The sequence below is a fragment of the Typha latifolia genome, chromosome 5, assembly GCF_019914945.1.
Source record: "Typha latifolia isolate L0001 chromosome 5, TyphaL0001v2, whole genome shotgun sequence".
NCBI lineage: Eukaryota > Viridiplantae > Streptophyta > Magnoliopsida > Poales > Typhaceae > Typha > Typha latifolia.
The window spans coordinates 9132684-9150829 of record NC_133090.1 but is presented as its reverse complement, the minus strand read 5'-3'; the positions used below and the strand labels follow the sequence as shown (position 1 = coordinate 9150829).

Here is an 18146-nt window from a genome sequence, read left to right as displayed (position 1 = left end):
TCTGCCCCAAAAAAAATATAGAAGGCTCTACTAGTTCATACGAATAAAAAAAAAATCTAATGAGGTAAGGACGTCACTTGGTGACCGCATGAAGTATCGTTAACATCTACCCTCATAAGTGGACAATGTCTTGAGCTCTCAGATACTGCTTTGCTCAAGTAAGCCACTAGTCTTCATTTCTATATCAACACCTCTCCTATACCAACCCTTGATGCATCACACTAGATGACAAATTGCTTGCAGAAGTCCAACAAAGCAAGAACATGGGCTATAGTCATAATAGATTTGTGCTCCTCAAAGGCTGTCATGGCCTTATCTCCCTATAAGAACTCATCCTTCCTTAATAAAGTGATCAACGGAGTGATAATCTTTCCATAACCAGTAACAAAGCATTGATAGTACCTTATCAAACTAAGAAAACTCTACATAGAATTGCTAACTCCCGTTCTTCTTTCGCACAAGCAGCACGGGTGAAGAATAAGCACTCCGACTAGGCTGTATGATCCCCTACTCCAAATCTCTATTGCCAATCTAGTAATCTCCTTTTTCTAAATGTGAGAATAGCAATACGACCTCATGTTTGCTGCTCTAATGCCTAGCATAATCTCAATGCAATGATTCGCCTCCCATGCTAGAGGTAATGCTTTCGACTCCTCAAAGAGAATTTGAAACTCCTATAGGAGATGAGCCAAATCCTTAGCTATACTTGCCCTATATGTCTCCTTACGATTAGTAGGAGCCAACTACATCAAGTAGCCCCGATTAGTGGTGCTCAAAAAACCTAGAAGTGGCTATAAAGATGCTCCATAGTGCGGTCGAATGCCATCAAGCTACACTCTCCTGCAGTTGTGCTTGAAGGTAAGGCATATCTAGCCGACATCAAAAGTGATCGGCCCTAAGCTCTATAGCCACCATGTCCCTAAGACGACGTCCACTCCTCGGAGTGCAATCAGATGCAAGTCTATGACAAATGAATGCCCTTGGACCTGCACCTAAATAGTATTAGAAATACCGTCATCTTGGAGTGTCATGCCATCATGAATGGTAATGTCTAATCCCACCATTAGTTTAGAAGTGAGTCCGATCTTCCGAACGAGCTGTTCGTCGAGAAAGTTGTGCATACTTTCCGTGTCAATGAGGATATGCATAATATGCTTCCTAATGATGTTATTCACCTATACGGTCTTAGACAGTGTTGTAGCTCTACAGTAGGCATATAATGAGATGCCTACTTGTATCTCCTCGAAGTCTAACTCCTCCTTTGTCATTAGCTACAACTCATCCTCATGCTCATCACCAACAGCGACCTCATCATAATGCATGTACTCCTTAGCCTCACCATTGATCAACATCAGTAAATCAGTTTGCTATCCACAACATTGTCTTGAGGCAGGTGTTACGCATAAGGATCCTAGAGGCTATCTTCATGTTGATAGAAGTGCGAAATTGTGGCAATTATTTAGTTGTATCTAGGCTTGTAGGAATCCATGGCAAGTAAATTGAGCTGTTAGTTGCATGCATCGACTTCGGTTATGGCTCCTGCTCCATGGTTGCCTTGAGTGCCCTCTAAGTGCTCGATGATTATCCTTCATGAGCAATGTGTCCTCGATGGCTCACCCCAGATCCAAAGGTTGTAGTGCTCGAATGTTGGCTTGAATGTCCTCTCACAAGCCGTCGATGAATGTCAATTTGAGCTATATATCTGACCATAGTGGAGTGCATTAGCTGGACACCCGCTCAAAATTTTCTTTATAAGCTTACACCATCATCTTTTGGACTGTCTTCATCAAAATAGCATGAAAGTATTTATAGCTCGATGATCCAAACCATTTATAGACCAAACAGTAAAACTTTGCCCACGTTTTGATCAGCCTATGCACGGTGGTCGACCAAAACCACCGTAATGCCGCATCCTCAAGGTGGAAGGATGCAAGGAGAACCTTTTGGTCCTCAGTCGAGCTTTAGAAGATGAAGAACTATTTGGCACGGTAGAGCCAATCAACCTAATCTCCACTTTGAAACTTAGGAAACTTTAACCAAATGCCGCACTCGCGGATGGCGGTATCACGATTGGGATCGAATCTTGCTCCAACCCTAGTTAAATATGGATGCTCCTTTGGCCATACATGGTTCCTCCAATGTTCTTTCTTAGCTCCTCGATTTTCTCATTGACCATATCGACTCAGGGATTGACATCCTTTTCATCTTCAAACTACACCCATCGGTGCAGGTCATTAGCCTCAACTCATGTGTGGGCTCTCTCTCCAAATCTTGGACTACCAATGGGATGCCAAGGGACGTCATTCAAGTAGTGCCTCACCCTCCGTATGTGGTGGTTCATGTGTGGGAGGTGGGGTTAGCTCTTGTCCTCGATTTTCCCTTCTCGGATCACCCAAAATAACCCCACATTATGTTGCACAATTGTTTGACTTAAGATTTCGATGGTTTATGTGAGGGTAGTAGAGAAGATTTGTTCCAAAGCATCAATAGACCTTAATAGTATCTCATGTTTGGGTCCGTGATGGCAGTGGGACGAGAAGACATTGTGGGGGTGCAGTCTCCTTGCCCTAGGGCACCCGCAGGTGGAGGTGTAAGAGTCTTCTCCTTTAAGCGCGCAGATGCTCCACCTCTTCTTCTCTCCTTCATGTCGCCATGGATCTAGTGGTTAGTGTCATTGTGGAGGCGCCTAAGGACTGTTGGCTCTAATACCAGCTTGTTACAACTTGATCTCAAATTAATATCAAGCTCCAACGAGGGGGAGAATAGGTAGGCTCGATAGGGGTTTTTATGGGTAGATTAGAGGTGAGAGTGGTTTTAATGAAAGTGGAGATCGTTTTGGGAGTGGTGGCGGCATGGCATTTTAGGTGGTGGTTAATGGAGGGAGGCCTAGGTCAACTAGATGGTGAGGGTGGAGGCTTAGATCACAAGTAGGGTTTGTAGATGAGGAGGGAGAGTGAGGTGACCAATCAGACAAAGATTTGTTGAAGTAAGGAGGGAAAAGCGTCTACCCTCAACCGTGGGAAGGAGCTGGACATGGGTACCAAGGGAGAGAGAGGATGGGGGAGGAAGATGGCTAGTGGTCTATATTCAATCAAATGCCAAAGATGATCAATTTAGGGCCGCACCACAATCCTTTTATAGGTGGCTCCCTCTAGTGGTGCAACTAACCCAACACCAACCGACACCAAATGAGTTGACTAAGTTGACTTAAGGACTCCAAAGCAAATAACAAAAGTATAGGGGTGAAATTAAAATACATAAGCAAATAAATAAAATAAGCATCCACCCCGCTCAATAGGTGTGCCCAAACTAACCTAGATGGGTCACCTCCTCCTCCTTGGGCTTGGTTAGGCTAGGCTGAACCGCAACAAACTTGTACTCACATAGGCTACCAATTCATATACTTATATAAAGGGACTTAATATGTGGGGGAAGAAACAACTTAAGAAGAGTAATTCTTCTTCTCTCTCTTGTGCTCTGGTACTCGTGTCTTATTTTCTAGTTAGTTGTACTTTAATTTCTCGATTCCTCATTTGACAAAATGTTATTAGCACCATACTCCACTTCTTTTCTTCTTTGGTGCAAGTTGACATGAAGTTTTATTTAATGAATGAGATTGTTCACCTCTTTCTCCTCGACAAAACATGAGGTTCTAATTATTCGTGGAACATTTTTCTTCTTCGCCACATTAAGGTATGTGCGCTAAATACTCTGCAAGTTTATTAAGTCAAAATCTTTCTCTTATTAATTTCCTTAGAGATATTAAAATCTAGTTCAAAATTTATGTAGTTATGCATCTTTTATTTTATCCTAAAATGATACCATTTGATCATTACAGTATTTCGACAATAGCAAACCTTACAAAAATGAAATTTGTTACGCTTATACACTTCGAGAGAAAAACTATTTATCTTGGGTTCTTGCTGCTAAAATTCATATTGATGTCATTAACATTGGATAGATCATCAAAGAAAAAAATGAATTATTCCTATAGAATTGCTCAAAGGCAATGATTGATTTTCCTTCATTATCTTCGTGAATAATTGAAATTAAGCACTCATAATAAAATATTCACTTATCTTGCCGAAAAATTTAGTCACATCCAATCAATTTTTCAGCATTTCCTGAAGCGAGGGGAGCATGCTTTGTCTCTTTATTGTGGATGAGATCTTATTAAGGATGAGAGATAAATTACAAGGAAAATCCCATATAATTTCTGCATTACCTCAATGCCAAGGAACAACCTCATCTTCTGAAACACCCAAACCTCCAAATACACGTGTAAACCGCGTGGGTAAATCCCCCCACGCGGTGTATCACATGACCTGTCAGTACAAGGATTTCACAAGGCACACAACAGCACAATTTCACCATAAATAAACTCAATTATAAGAGTCCGGATACAAGTCCACAGGCCACAACAAGCCTTCCAAATATACATTCAAAATACAATGCTAAAGTCCAAGAAAATACAACGTCATCATCACACCCTCGCAGGGGCTTAATACACTAATATACGTACTGGAAAGAAAAGCGGCTACTCCTCGCTACCCGCACCTGCGTCCCCTAGCTCTGAAATAATACCGCCACGAGGGGTGAGCTTACGGCCCCCGAGTAGGATTCATACAATCTAAATTAATGACATCGCATGTATATATCCAATGTATGCCCATATTTGCTAACGATAACGATATGCTTATTGAAATGACCTACCACAATTTACTAAGTCAATGCAATTGATAAAGATTACCAATCACTATCCACAGGAACATGCTAGATCCTAAACGTATTATGATAAGTTCACACGAGATATAAAGCTTGAGACAATCTCTTTTCATACACATCTCAATCATAGGTTTTACATATTATGCATAGCAATAAAATAGCAGTTTAGTCATCTCATGTCTACCAAGGCAATAATCATACTTATCATCGCTCACCGAGCTATTCACCACACAGGGTAAATACTCTTAAGAAACAATCATCCATCATCTCATACATCGAGGGGGATATATACACATCTAGCGGTAATGTCACCTACACGTGTATGGCGACACTACATGTGACCGGTTGTCTGTGGCCATCAGACTCTGGACCCCGGTCGTAAGCCCATATCTCACTCTCTCTAAATCATCACCGCCCTCGGTGGGAGAATCGGGAGCCGTCGGCTCATCAACAGACGCCCTAACCCTGCGTCGTCGGGTACCGCTAGAGATATATCCCCGCCTCACAATTATGTTCTTCTATCATCATAATCTAGTCCTAACTATGCAGTATAACTACCTGAATGCCACACAGGCTTCCCGACCTCAGGTGTAGGCCGCTAATAGTATAGTCATATAAGATACACTCTACCCTTAACCTTGGGCTGAGTGAGTAGGGGTACTGCCTAGTCAGAATTCGACTACTAATGATAGGTGGAAGTGGTGCAGTGTTTATGAGTGCATAAAGCATGTTATAGTCATCATGATCATTACATTCTACGTTCACAGCAATCATACATCTATGCAATGGTATACCATACCGGACACATGTAAAGCATTATCATACTAATGTTGATGTCACATTAACATTCTCATAATACTATGATGAACAGGTTATAAATAACTACGTATGCAAAAGATATAATAGGGAGTACCAACTGCATGCATTAATACTGACATTTCCTACACAGATAATGACTGTAATTATGTTATGCTAGATTTGTATAACTCTACTCGCCTGGGGGGTCTCCACGGTATGGTAAAACTCGTCAGCTAGTCCGGGATCCCAAAATCTTCCTCACGCGGTGTCAATCCTATTAATTCACGCAAGTAAAGTCATTAGCGAACTAATAGAATTACTTATCTTATTAGCACATTTATGTTTGGTACGAGTCAAGGGTATCCTAGGAATCTTATGTTATCCCAAAATTAAGGATCAGGCTAATCAAAATAGGTGAAAATGATAAACAGGGTTATAGGGTCCAAATGGCCCCAAAATGGGCTAGGCTAGAGGCAAAGGGTAGGCCCAAACCCAACTCACAAAGCAATAGGGCCTTGGTGGGCTGGGGGCCCAGCCACAGCCCACCAAGGTTGGAATAGTGGGCTGCAGACTGCAGCCCACTCCACAATGGGCTAATGGGCTGCAGCCTGCAGCCCACCCCGGATCTAAGGCTAGGTGGGCTGCGGCCTGCAGCCCACCCGAGCCTAGGTGGGCTGCGGCCTGCAGCCCACCCGAGTCTTGGTGGGCTGCGGCCCGCAGCCCACCCAGACTGGGCTGGTGGGCTGCGGTCTGCAGCCCACCCCAACAGATTAGTGGGCTGCAGTGGTCTGCAGCCCACTAAGGGGGGAAAATGGGTGGGGTTTAACCCCCACCCCTCCACCTCATCTCCTTCCACTACCGATGGAAGGAGGGTGAGGCGGAGGGAAGCGCCCACGAGGTTGTGGGGCCGCGGGGCTGCGGCGGCGCGGCACGAGGCCGGCGGCGCAGCGCAGGGACGGCGGCGGCATGGGTCCCCGGCACGGCACGAGGCCGAGGAGGGGAAGGAGAAAGGGGAGAAAGGAAGGAGGGGAAGGAAGCACTAGGAGGGGGTCGGCGAGCTCGGCGGCCGGCGGGTCTTTCAAGAACCACGAGGGAGAGAGAAGAGAAAGGAGGGGCTGCGGTGAGGGAAAGAAGAGATGAGGGAGATGGGGGGAGGATGGCGTGCACGGCAAAGGAAGGGAAGAAGAAGAAGAAAAGGAAAGAGGGCAGGGTGGCAGGTTGACAGGCCGACGCACGTGCTCGGCACGTGCGTCGGTCAGAGGTTTTTTTATTTTATTTTATTTTATTTTATTTATTTTGGGGTGTTACATCTTCCCCAAGTCAGTCATGCCAAAACTTTCATCATAGAATTCTTGAAATCAATCATCATACCTTCATCATCGCCGGTGTAAATCAAGTTATCAACATAGGTACTAGATACTTACAATTAGTATTCTACCTTCACTAGTCTTCTTGGTGAAAAGAGTTTGCTCATTTGGACATTTCAAAAACCTTCATTTGATGGAATGAGATTTGATACGGCTAAACTAAGCTCTGGAGCTTATTTTAAACTATAGAGCTTTGTATAGTTTGTAGACTTTATGCTCATTTCCCTTCTTTTCATAACCTTTTGGTTGCTCTATGTACACATCCTCATTGAGTTTACCATTCAAAAACATAGATTTGACATCTAACTAAAAATTCTTCCAACCTCTATGTGCTACAAGTGCCACAATCATCCATACTGTATCCATTCAAGCAATTGGGGCCAACACTTCACTTCAATAAAATCAATTCCCTACTATTGGAAGTATCCTTTTGCCTCCAAACGTGTCTTATGTTTATAAATCCATTTAACTCCAATAGTTTTTGCTCCATCTGGCAGGTCCATGAGTTTTCAGGTCTGATTATTCTTAGTAGAATTGATCTTTGAGTCCATTACCAATCTTCACTTTGAGCTTTTGACTGCCTCTTCATAAGCGATAGGATTTGTAGTACCAACTAGGGCCATGTTGAGCTCATTTTCTTCCTCGAATAATCCTTCCACAGTAACATAGTCCTTCATCCAAGTAGGATATGATGTGATTCGGACTTCACCGAGTTGTCTCGAGCATGGGTACACCCTATGGGAGTCTTTTCTTATTGTGTTTAGTTATTTATTTCAGAAAAAATAAGGATTCTGTATATCATGTTCGAATGCACGTTTGAACTCCCTAAGGGGTGCGTTCGAACGCCCTTGCAAACGCTTGTAGGCATTCACATCGACAAAAAACACAATTTGTGTGTTCGAACGCACAGACCATGTTCGAGAGCCTGTGTGTGAACGCCTGTATATGTTCGCATCGGCAGAGAATGTGAAATACACATTCGAACATGTTCGACCCCGTTCGAACACGTTCGACCTCGTTTGAATGCGATCGACGAGAATTCACTATTTCTAAGGTTAATAATTATCTTTTTTTTGGCTTGTTTAGTTAGCCTCTTAAGGTATGGATGGCGACCAAGGATATTATGATGAATGAATATTGAGTTCTACCTCCTTTTTATCCTTTCTACCCTAATCTTCCTTCCCCTTCCTTCAAGCCCTAGCTGTGCGCCATCTCGACGACGATGATCTTCTAACCTCCCTCGTCTATCGAGTCTTCCCTCCTCCTTGGGATCTTGGCCCCTTCTCCCTCTTTATCCTTATCTCATAAACAGTTCAACCCATCCACCCTCATCACCATTATCTTCCCTAACATTATCATCACAACCACCCGTCACCTCCACCATCACCCCACATTTACATATTTTCGTCCTAGTTGTAGTTAGAATCTATGAATGGTATAAATACTAAAAATGTAGATTAGGAAGTTACGAATCAACCATCTTTAGTTTCATAATATTCAGACTATGATAGAATATCTGATGAATATTTTTCCTCGACTACATGGATTGCTTTTCTACAATCGATCAAAATCGAGAAGTGGATGTTGGACCATAACAAATGGTATTAGAGCCACCGTTCCTTGGCCACCATGCCAACCACCAGATCCATGACAATGAGACCCAATGAAGGCACCTCCGCTGAGGGAGAGGCCATAGAGATTATCAGATCGGATGCCAACCCCAACTTATCAATTGAGACGTCTCCAACGATCTCCACGGTTAACTCAGATCTAATCAAGATGTTTGCAGATATGATGGAGACACAATGAGCCATGCAAGAATCAATAGAAGTCATGACTCAAGCCCTCTTAGGCACACCAAGGGGTACGGCAGCGATCAAGTTCCCTACTCGAGCTAGGGCTGCACCACCAAGGGAACCGCATTTTTGCCAACGGACACTGCCTCCACTATTCCATACCAGGCGGGAGGAAGACCATGAAGATCCCATGTGTGGACACGCTAGAAGGCCCTTGTTGCCCACATTGGCCGAAGGGTGCAACGTACCACCACTGGTCTTTCACCGCAACGTACCACCGTCGGTTCATCACCGCGACCAAGCACCGGATCTATCACTCCGCGGTGACGATGACAAGTGGGCGGATTATGAAGAACCAACGACCCCACGACACCATCCTAGAGATGATGGATTCAATCCAAGAAAAAGAAGGCCCAACCGACATGAAAACGAAGAACGAGGCATTCGTGTAGGGACGGGTTCGCCTCAACTTCCAACCCTTCAATGGAGGAGACCCACTCGATTGAGTTTATCGAACAAAGTAGTTCTTTGAATACCAAAGAACACCTAATGCCCAAAGGTGTTGTTGGCATCCTTCCACCTCAAAAACACCACCATTCGATGGTACCAGGCCACAAATCGAGCTCAACCCTATCGATCGTGGGAGGAGTTTGCTGACGTGATTTGGACCCTCCAACTATGAGGATTTTTAGGTTGCTCTTACCAAGCTAACTCAAAGGACTATGGTGAGAGCATATCAAGAGGAGTTTGAGCGAGTTAGTAATCGAGTGCAGGGTTGGTCGGATTCTCAACTCAAGAGCACCTTCATTAGTGGCCTTCGATGGGACATTCAAGCCAAAGTGAAGATTGCCTGACCAACCACGTTGTTGGAGGCTTTTACAATAGCTCAATTGATGGAAGAGAAGCTTCGAGAGCTGCAGAAATCGGCAAAAGGGGGTAGAGCACCATGAAATATAAAGGAGTGCTTCGGCAAATAGCAGCCACACATCATGTGTCGACACCTTCACTGAGAGCAACGGGTGCAAGAATACCTCCACGACCACAACTAGAAGTAAAGGGACCTTCCCAAACTACTATGAGGAGACTTACTCTAGCCCAAGTTGAAGAGAGAAGAGCAAAATAGCTATATTTTTTATTGTGATGAGCGATTCACCCCCGGGCACAAATGTGTCCGACCAACAGCTACTGTGATGGTGTTGGATGAAGCAGAGGATGTGAAAGAAGAGGAGATAATGGAAGCTGAACTAGAGGATGTGGCGGAGACCATAAAGCATTGGAGGGGCAGTGAGGAGATCCACGCTGAGATATCCATGCATGCCTACATCGGCGCCAATGCACCTCAGACGTTGCGGGTCGATGGCACAGTGAAGAATCAAACGGTGAGGATCCTTATCGACACCGGGAGCACCCACAACTTCATGGACGAGTGAGTGGTCAAGAAGATAGGGATGGCTATAGACACTACTTCGAGATTTGATGTAGCATTGGGAGATGGCACGATGCTTCGAATAAATGGCATATGCTTGAGGATTCTTTTGAAGATTCAGGGCAATGTCTTCACCTTGGATCTTCACCCATTTGCCTTACAAGGGACCAACATTGTATTGGGGATGCAATGGATGCAAAGCTTAGGCCCGGTGACCTTTGACTTCTCGGAGATATGGATGAACTTCAAACAAAGTGGCAAACAAGTGCGGTTAGACGAAATTCGACCGTGGCTCGGAGCGCAACTTCAACCAATGGTGGGACTGCCAAAGTTTGGATGCCATGGGCTTTTAATGCAACTAATCCAAAGTCAAGTAGGCCATGCAAAGGAAGAAGAAGTACCCACTGATTTGTCTACCTTACTAAAAGAATTCAGCGAGGTGTTTGAGGAGGCACACGGCATGCCGCCGGCTCGACCCCAAGACCACCACATTGAGATTACTCCTAAAGCGGAACCGGCCAGTGTGTGGCCCTATAGGTACCCATTTGTGCAAAAGGAGGATATCACAAGATTTATTAAGGAGATGCTGGACAAGGAAATCATCCAACCGAGTCGAAGCTCTTACTCCTCATCAGTGCTCTTAGTGCGGAAGAAGGATGAGACATGACATTTTTGTGTTGATTACCGTGCACTCAGTGCCATCATGGTAAAGGATAGGCATCCTATATCGGTCATTGAAGAACTCTTGGATGAGCTTTCGGGAGCCTCTTACTTCAGAAAGTTAGAATTGTGAACCGGGTACCACCAAATCCGTGTGAGGCCCGAGAATATGCACAAGACTGCATTCTGCACCCATGATAGGCATTAAAGTCGTGCCATTTGGACTCTACTAATGCCCCCTCCACCTTCTAAGGTTTTATGAATGATGTCTGTAGGGTGTTATTAAGGCAGTTTGTGCTAGTCTTCTTCAACAACATCCTTGTGTACAACTGCTCATGGAAAGAGCATCTTACTCTCCTTCGCGAAGTGTTGTAAATTTGGAAGAACAATGAGTTGAAGGTGAAGGAGTTCAAATGCTTATAGGGCCAGCTAAAAGTGAAGTATCTTAGCCACATTATTTCAATGGCGGGAGTGGAAGCCAATCCCGCCAAGGTGCAAAACATGGTGCAGTGGCAAATTTCAAAGACACCGAAAGAATTGCGGGGCTTCCTTGGATTGACAAGCTATTATCGTCGATTCATCACCAACTATAGCAAGATTGTCGCTCCCTTGACATCACTATTAAAGAAGAGAGTTTCGTTGGACCGAGGTGGCAACAAAGGCCTTTAAAGCGTTGAAGAAGGCAATGACCATTGCTCTACTTTTGGCATTATCCGATTTTACCAAACTCTTTGTGGTGGAATGCGATGCGTCAGGAACTAGAATTGGAGCTGTTCTCATGCAAGAAGGACAGTTGATGGCACACGTGAGCAAGACATTGTCAATGAAGAACCAGATGATGTTTACCTATGAGTGAGAGATGCTAGTCATTATCCACGCTGTCACCAAATGAAGACCATACCTCATCGGTCAGCGATTCGTGGTGCATAACGACCAACGAAGTCTCCCTTACTTCCTGGGGCAATGGATCCACACTCTGGCACAATAGTAGTGGGTGACAAAGTTGTTGGGGTACGACTACGAATTGGTGTACAAGAAGGGAACTGAAAATCGGGTCGCCAATGCACTATCGTGGCAACCCGAATCGACCGACTTAGCCATGATTTCTATTCCAGTATTTTCCTTCCTTTCTGAGATTAGAGCTGCATTTGTAGAAGATCTAGAGATAAGGGAGCTTATGAAGAAAGTTGAGGAAGAACCATCTAGCTATCCCGGGCTAAAAGTGAAAGACGGTCTACTACTAGACCGAGGGTGAGTACAACTACCGACCAAACCCAAACTACGGTTGACTTTGATTTGCCATTTCCACGATACTCCTATGGCATGGCATGAAGGAACCTTTAGAACCTACAAGAGGTTGACACAAAATTGTATATGGGCAAGTGTGAAAAAGGAGGTGATGTCATATATTCAAGCATGTGAAGTTTGTCAACGCGCCAAGGTGGACTCGACCAAACCAACGGGACTATTGCAACCCCTAACCATTCAGGAGAAAATTTGGGAAGATGTGACGATGAACTTCATTGAATGATGCCCTAGGTCAGAGGACATATGATGGTAATGGTGGTGGTTGATCGGTTGACGAAGAGTGCACACTTTTCAGCTCTAGCGCACTCGTACACTATGAGGAAAGTAGCAGAAAATTTTGTGAAAGAAATAGCCCGGTTGCATGGAATGCCAAGGTCAATAGTTTCAGACCATGACTAAATCTTCATGAGTCACTTTTGCAAGAGTACATCAAGCAACAAGGTACTGAACTAAAAATGAGCTCGGCATATCATCCTCATACCGACAGGCAATTCGAAATCGTTAATCGCTGCTTCGAGCAATATTTGCAGTGCTTCGCCGGGGAGCAACCAAAGAGATGGCTAGCTTACCTACCTACCTTGGGTGGAGTACTCATAAACACGGCTCATCACACCGCTATTGAGACGACCCCTTTTGAGGCAGTCTATGGTCGCGTACCACCAACATTGAGATCTTATGATCGGCTAGGCGCACTTGACCGTACCGACATAGATAAGGTACTAGTAGAACGGGATGAGGTACTCAAGCGGCTCAAGCTTCATTTAGCAACGGCACAGAACCAAATGAAGCAAGTGTATGACTGCAAACACCAGGAAAGAAGCTATGAAGTTAGCAATTGAGTTTATATACGACTTCAACCGTAAACTGGCAAATCTCGGTATGAACTATTCATAACCAAAAGCCGGCACATCGCTTATTTGGTCCATTTCAAATCCTAGAGAAGGTGGGCGTGGTCGCATATAAGCTGGACCTACCCTAATCATCCAAAGTTCACCCTATTTTTCATATATCCAATTTGAGAGCCCGAGTTGGTCCAGTTGAGCAAGTTGCAGCACAACTACCCTAGCTAGAATTAGAGGCAGTTGAGCCCACTCTAGAGAAAGTCCTAGCATGAAGGAGGGTCAGACGTGAAGGAAGAATAGTCACAGAGGTGCTGGTAAGCTAGATGGGACAGACATAGGAGTAGGCCACATGAGAACTCGAGACACCCTTGATAGAGCAATATCCTAAATTCGCACTTTGAGGACAAAGTGAGCGAAAGCATGGTGAAATGATGGGATTCGGACTTCACCGAGTCGTCTCGAGCATGGATTCACCATATGGGAGTCTTTTCTTATTGTGCTTAGTTATTTATTTTAGAAAAAAAATAAGGATTATGTATGTCGTGTTCGAATGCGAGAGGGAGTGTATTCGAACACCCTTGCAAACGCCTACAGATGTTCACATCGATAGAGAAAGCAATTTGTGTGTTCAAATGTGCAGTCCCCGTTCGAACGCTCACATGCGAACGCCTGCATACATTCGCATCGGCAAAGAACGTGAAATACACGTTCAAATGCGCTCGACCCCATTCGAACGCAATTAGTGAGAATTCACTATTTCTAGGGTTAATAATTATCATTTTTGGCTTGTTTGATTGGTCTCTTAAGGTGTGGATGGCAACAAAAAATATTATGATGATTGAATGTTGAGTTTTATCTCTTTTCTATCCTCTCTATCCTAATCTTCCTTCTCTTTCTTTCAAGCCCTAGTCGTGCGCCATCGTGACAACGATGATCTTCTAACCTCCATCATCTGTCGAGTCCTCCCTCCTCCTTGAGATCTCGGCCCCTTCTCCCTCTTCATCATTATTGCCTAAACACCTCAAACCATCCACCCTCATCACCATTATCTTTCCTAACATTATCATCACCACCACCCATCACCATCACCCCACATTTATGTATTTTCGCCCCAGTTACAGTTAGAATATGCAAAGGGCGTAAATACCAAAAACGTAGAACAAAAAGTTACGGATCGACCACCCTTAGTTTCATAATATTTCAATTATAATAGAATATTTGATGAATATTTTTCCTCTACTAAACAGACTATTTTCCTACGATCGATCCAAATCGGAACACACACGTCGGACCATAACAGGATAGCCCTTCTTTCTCTTGTATCGGCTCCTCGTTCATTCACATGACTTGGTGTTAAATTCTCTACGACTTGTTTTTCTTCATTTATTGCTCCCTCAACTTTCCCACTGCTTTTAATTTTTTTTTTCCTCACTTTCTTCTACTTCTGCCTCATTATCTTCATGTGTTTCATTCTCATCACCACCCCCACTCAAGATCAGCTATTTTTGCTCTTCATAGATGGTATCCCACTCTCATTTTTTGTTTTCTTCAAACACTACATTTCTGTTGGTAATAACTTTCTTAGACAACGGATCATACAACTATTTCCCTTTTGACTCTTCACTAACTCCGAGAAGTACACATCCAAAATTCTTGTTCTCAAGCTTAGTCCTCTTAGCATCTGGTACATGATGTATGCCACATACCTGAAGACCTCAAAGTGCTCCACTAAAGGCTTTACACTAGACCATGATTCCTCTAGAGTGACATCCTTGATTTCAACTGTAAAGCTTCTATTAAGACATACACAGTCTAATTCACTGCCTCAAGCCAGAAGGGTTTAGGGACCTTCTTTTCTAAGAGCATTGAACGAACCTTTACTGTTCGATTCTTTCTCTCGGCCACTCCAATTTATTGTCGAGTGTAAGCATTGGTAAGCTGTCTTTTAATCCCACGCTACCTACACGCTCATGTTGTTCTCTAGTTTCACATGTTGCTTGAAACTCTTATCGAACTCACTAGACTCTGTTGCATCTCCACACGTGGTTTGAACATCCTGAATCCAAGAACCATGCCTCATCACGTCTAACATCATGCATCTCCATATAGCTCATCATCAATATCTCCTCGTTGTCATCAAGCTCGACAGTAATTTGCTTTCTTGTTCCATATTGGACACTCATCCTGAAAATGCTCAAGCTTCTGGCATTTAAAGTATTAAACAATATCTTTGTTGAATGGCCTCCCTTGGCCCTTTTCCTTTTCCTCTAGGTGTGACTCTGCCTCAGACCCTTCCACCAAACCATTCTTCATGACTTACTTTCAATGCATGATCTTCTCGACCATGTCTCTAAAATTTCTGCTCATGCATAATAAGAGAGTTATGCAGTTCGCCAAGAGTGAGTGAATCAATATTTTAGATTCTTCGATCGATATAACCACATAATAAAATTTCTTGGTCAAAGTTCTAAGAATTTTCACCACGATTGCGGCATCCTTTATCTACTCACCTTTACTTCTCATCTTGTTAGCAATACTCATAACATGTGCAAAATAATCTGTGATAGACTCGCTAGCTTTCATCTCCAAGATCTCAAAATTCCTCATTAATGGTTGTAGAGCAGATCACTTAACCTTATCATTACCCTCGAACTTTCTTCTCATGGAATCCCATATTTGTTTTGAGATGCTTTTCTTCAGAATCTGCTCCGAAATCGTCCTATCAATTGATAGTAACAAGTAGTTCTTCACCTTGATGTTTTTAACTCTCAAACCATCCAGTTGCGTCTGTTGTGCCTCACTCAATGTTTCTCTAATGGTCATGGAAAACTAGTCTCAACGAGGCTCTAATAACACTTTGATCTTAGGAGGTTTTCCATAAGCATGCTCTAATGGTCATGGTGGCCATCAAAGCATGGTATGAAGGTTTGCATGAAGCCCTTTTATTCACTCATCTCTCTTCTCTTGTGCTTATGAGTCACTAGCGAGCTACGGTTGCACGGGCCAACCCTTTGCCCGCCCGGTCCGGCGTCGAAGCCTGCTCGTTTGGCCCACAACTAGGCTCGCCCGTTTTGCTACAGTTAGCTTACCCGTTCGCTATAGTAAAAACCAACGAAAATTTTGGTACTGTACTATTTTACATTTTTTTTTAGCTCACCTTTAAATTTTTTGAAATTTATTATTATTATGTTTTAAATGGAGGAACATAAATATTTTTTAAAAAAAATAAGCTAATAGTAAAAAAAATTCTAAAAATAGCTAAAATATGAGTTGGGCCGAATGAGGTGGGTCGGGCCGGCCTGGCTCGACTGACTAGCCCAATCTCTCATGGGCCGATGGGCGGTAACGGCTAGACTATTCTAGTCCAGGCCGGCTCGAGTGATTGGTAAGTCGGGCCGTAAATAAATACTTAAGCCCGGTTAATCTGAAAAGCCCGGCCCGAACCCAACTCGGCCCGCCCGATGATTATGTCTAAATAGAGATGATCAAATGGCTCGATCCGTCTAAACTTGGCTTGAACTGAGCTAAGTTTGGTCCAAGCCTAAGTTAGGTTATACCCTTATTCACCTAACTAATCTAACCTACCCTAGCTTAGAAAGTTTGCCCTCATCCATTTTTTCAATTTCTATCCCTCTTCTTCTTTTTATTCAAAATCCTTTTACTTAATTATTGCAGTACTACTTTGCTCTTTATTACATGAAATCTGAATAAAATAATTAATGTCACATCAATTTGGAGGTGGGTTGGCTTCTCCTCACCATTTTGTCTTCTTTTTCTAGAAATTGAGACTCACCTCAAGTCTGATACGTCACAAGCTAGTGGGCACTAGCAAGGTGAAATATTTTAGCCCAGCCCAACTAACTCTTGGGCGGGCTGGCAAATAGAGGCCCAACCTATATAGTTCAACTCGAATAGACCGATAAATGATCATTAGAGGTGTAAATGAGTCGTGCTTGATTGAAGCCGGCTCTAATCAAACTTGGATTGAAATTAATTCCAATTTTGAATTTATTTTAAACTCGAGCCGAGCTCAAGTTTAAATGAGCGACTCAATTAGTAATTTCAAGCCATTTTCGAGTCTGAGCAAACTTGAATTGATTTAGATTTGAATCAAGCTTGAAATAAAACTTATTTCAACTATAAAAATATAAATATTACTAAAATATAAATTACAAGCAATAAAGATAATTGTATTAAAAAACTACAAACAACCAAAATATAAATATAAGCAACAAAAATAATTGTATTAGAAAACTACAAGCAACTAAATATATATATTTAATTTCAAGCCTAGTTTCAAGATCAAGCTCTGCTTAAACTAAGCCTGCTAGATTATTTTGACAACTCTAATGATCATCTCTACTTATTGATGTGAGCATAGACATGGATGTGAACGTTCTAGATTCAACTATCAAAACAATAGGTAATACTCATATCTCAGAAGTGGAATATTAATGAACAAAAAAAAGAAAAAAAGAAAGGGAAATATTTGTATAATAAATCTTCTGAAAACTATGAATTTTTTTACTATCAATATGTCATGAGAAATTATTTAGCACATTGTAGATCTCTATAAACCATTGAGGAAATAAAAGAAAAAGATATAGAAATAAATTTGGCAGAGCTTAAAGACCCAAGTAATAGTAATGGCCTAGTGTTCTTTTTTTTTTTTCCAAAAATCATAAAAACACTAATAATCTAATGGACTTTAACTCAATTTAATATTACTAACAAATCATAATAATGATAAAGATCAAGTGACTCGTGGTTAGATATGATCAAATGGCCTAGCCCGCCCATGCCCGACCCGACCCGGTTTGGACCGGGCTAAGCCCGGCCCGGACCCCATTTAGGCCCGGACTGGCCCGAGCCAGAACTACCCATGGGCGGCACGGGCCAGCCCTTTGCCCGCCCGACCCGGCCCGTTTAGCCCGCAACTAAGCCCGCCCGTCTGCTACAGTGCTTTGCCCGTTTGCTACAGTAATTTACCATTGCTACAGTAAAAAAATATTTTAGTATTATACCATTTTGCATTATTTTAAGCAGACTTTTAAAAAATTTTAATTTTTTTTAATTTTTTTTAAATAGAGGAATATAAATATTTAAAAAAAAACTAATAGTTCAAAAAATTCTAAAAATAGCTGAAATATGGGTTGGGCCGAGTGATTGGTGGGTTGGGTTGGCCCGGCCCGATCTCTCACGGGCCAACGGGCGGTAACGGGCT

General features: G+C 42.9%; 1 protein-coding gene across 1 annotated transcript; it reads left to right on the top strand.

The window, feature by feature from the left end:
- Positions 1-10134: 10134 nt before the first annotated feature.
- LOC140789096 (uncharacterized) lies at positions 10135-10779 on the top strand. The gene has a single exon (XM_073138702.1). The coding sequence runs from the start codon at positions 10135-10137 to the stop codon at positions 10777-10779; it is 645 nt and encodes a 214-aa protein (XP_072994803.1).
- The last annotated feature ends 7367 nt before the right edge of the window (positions 10780-18146 follow it).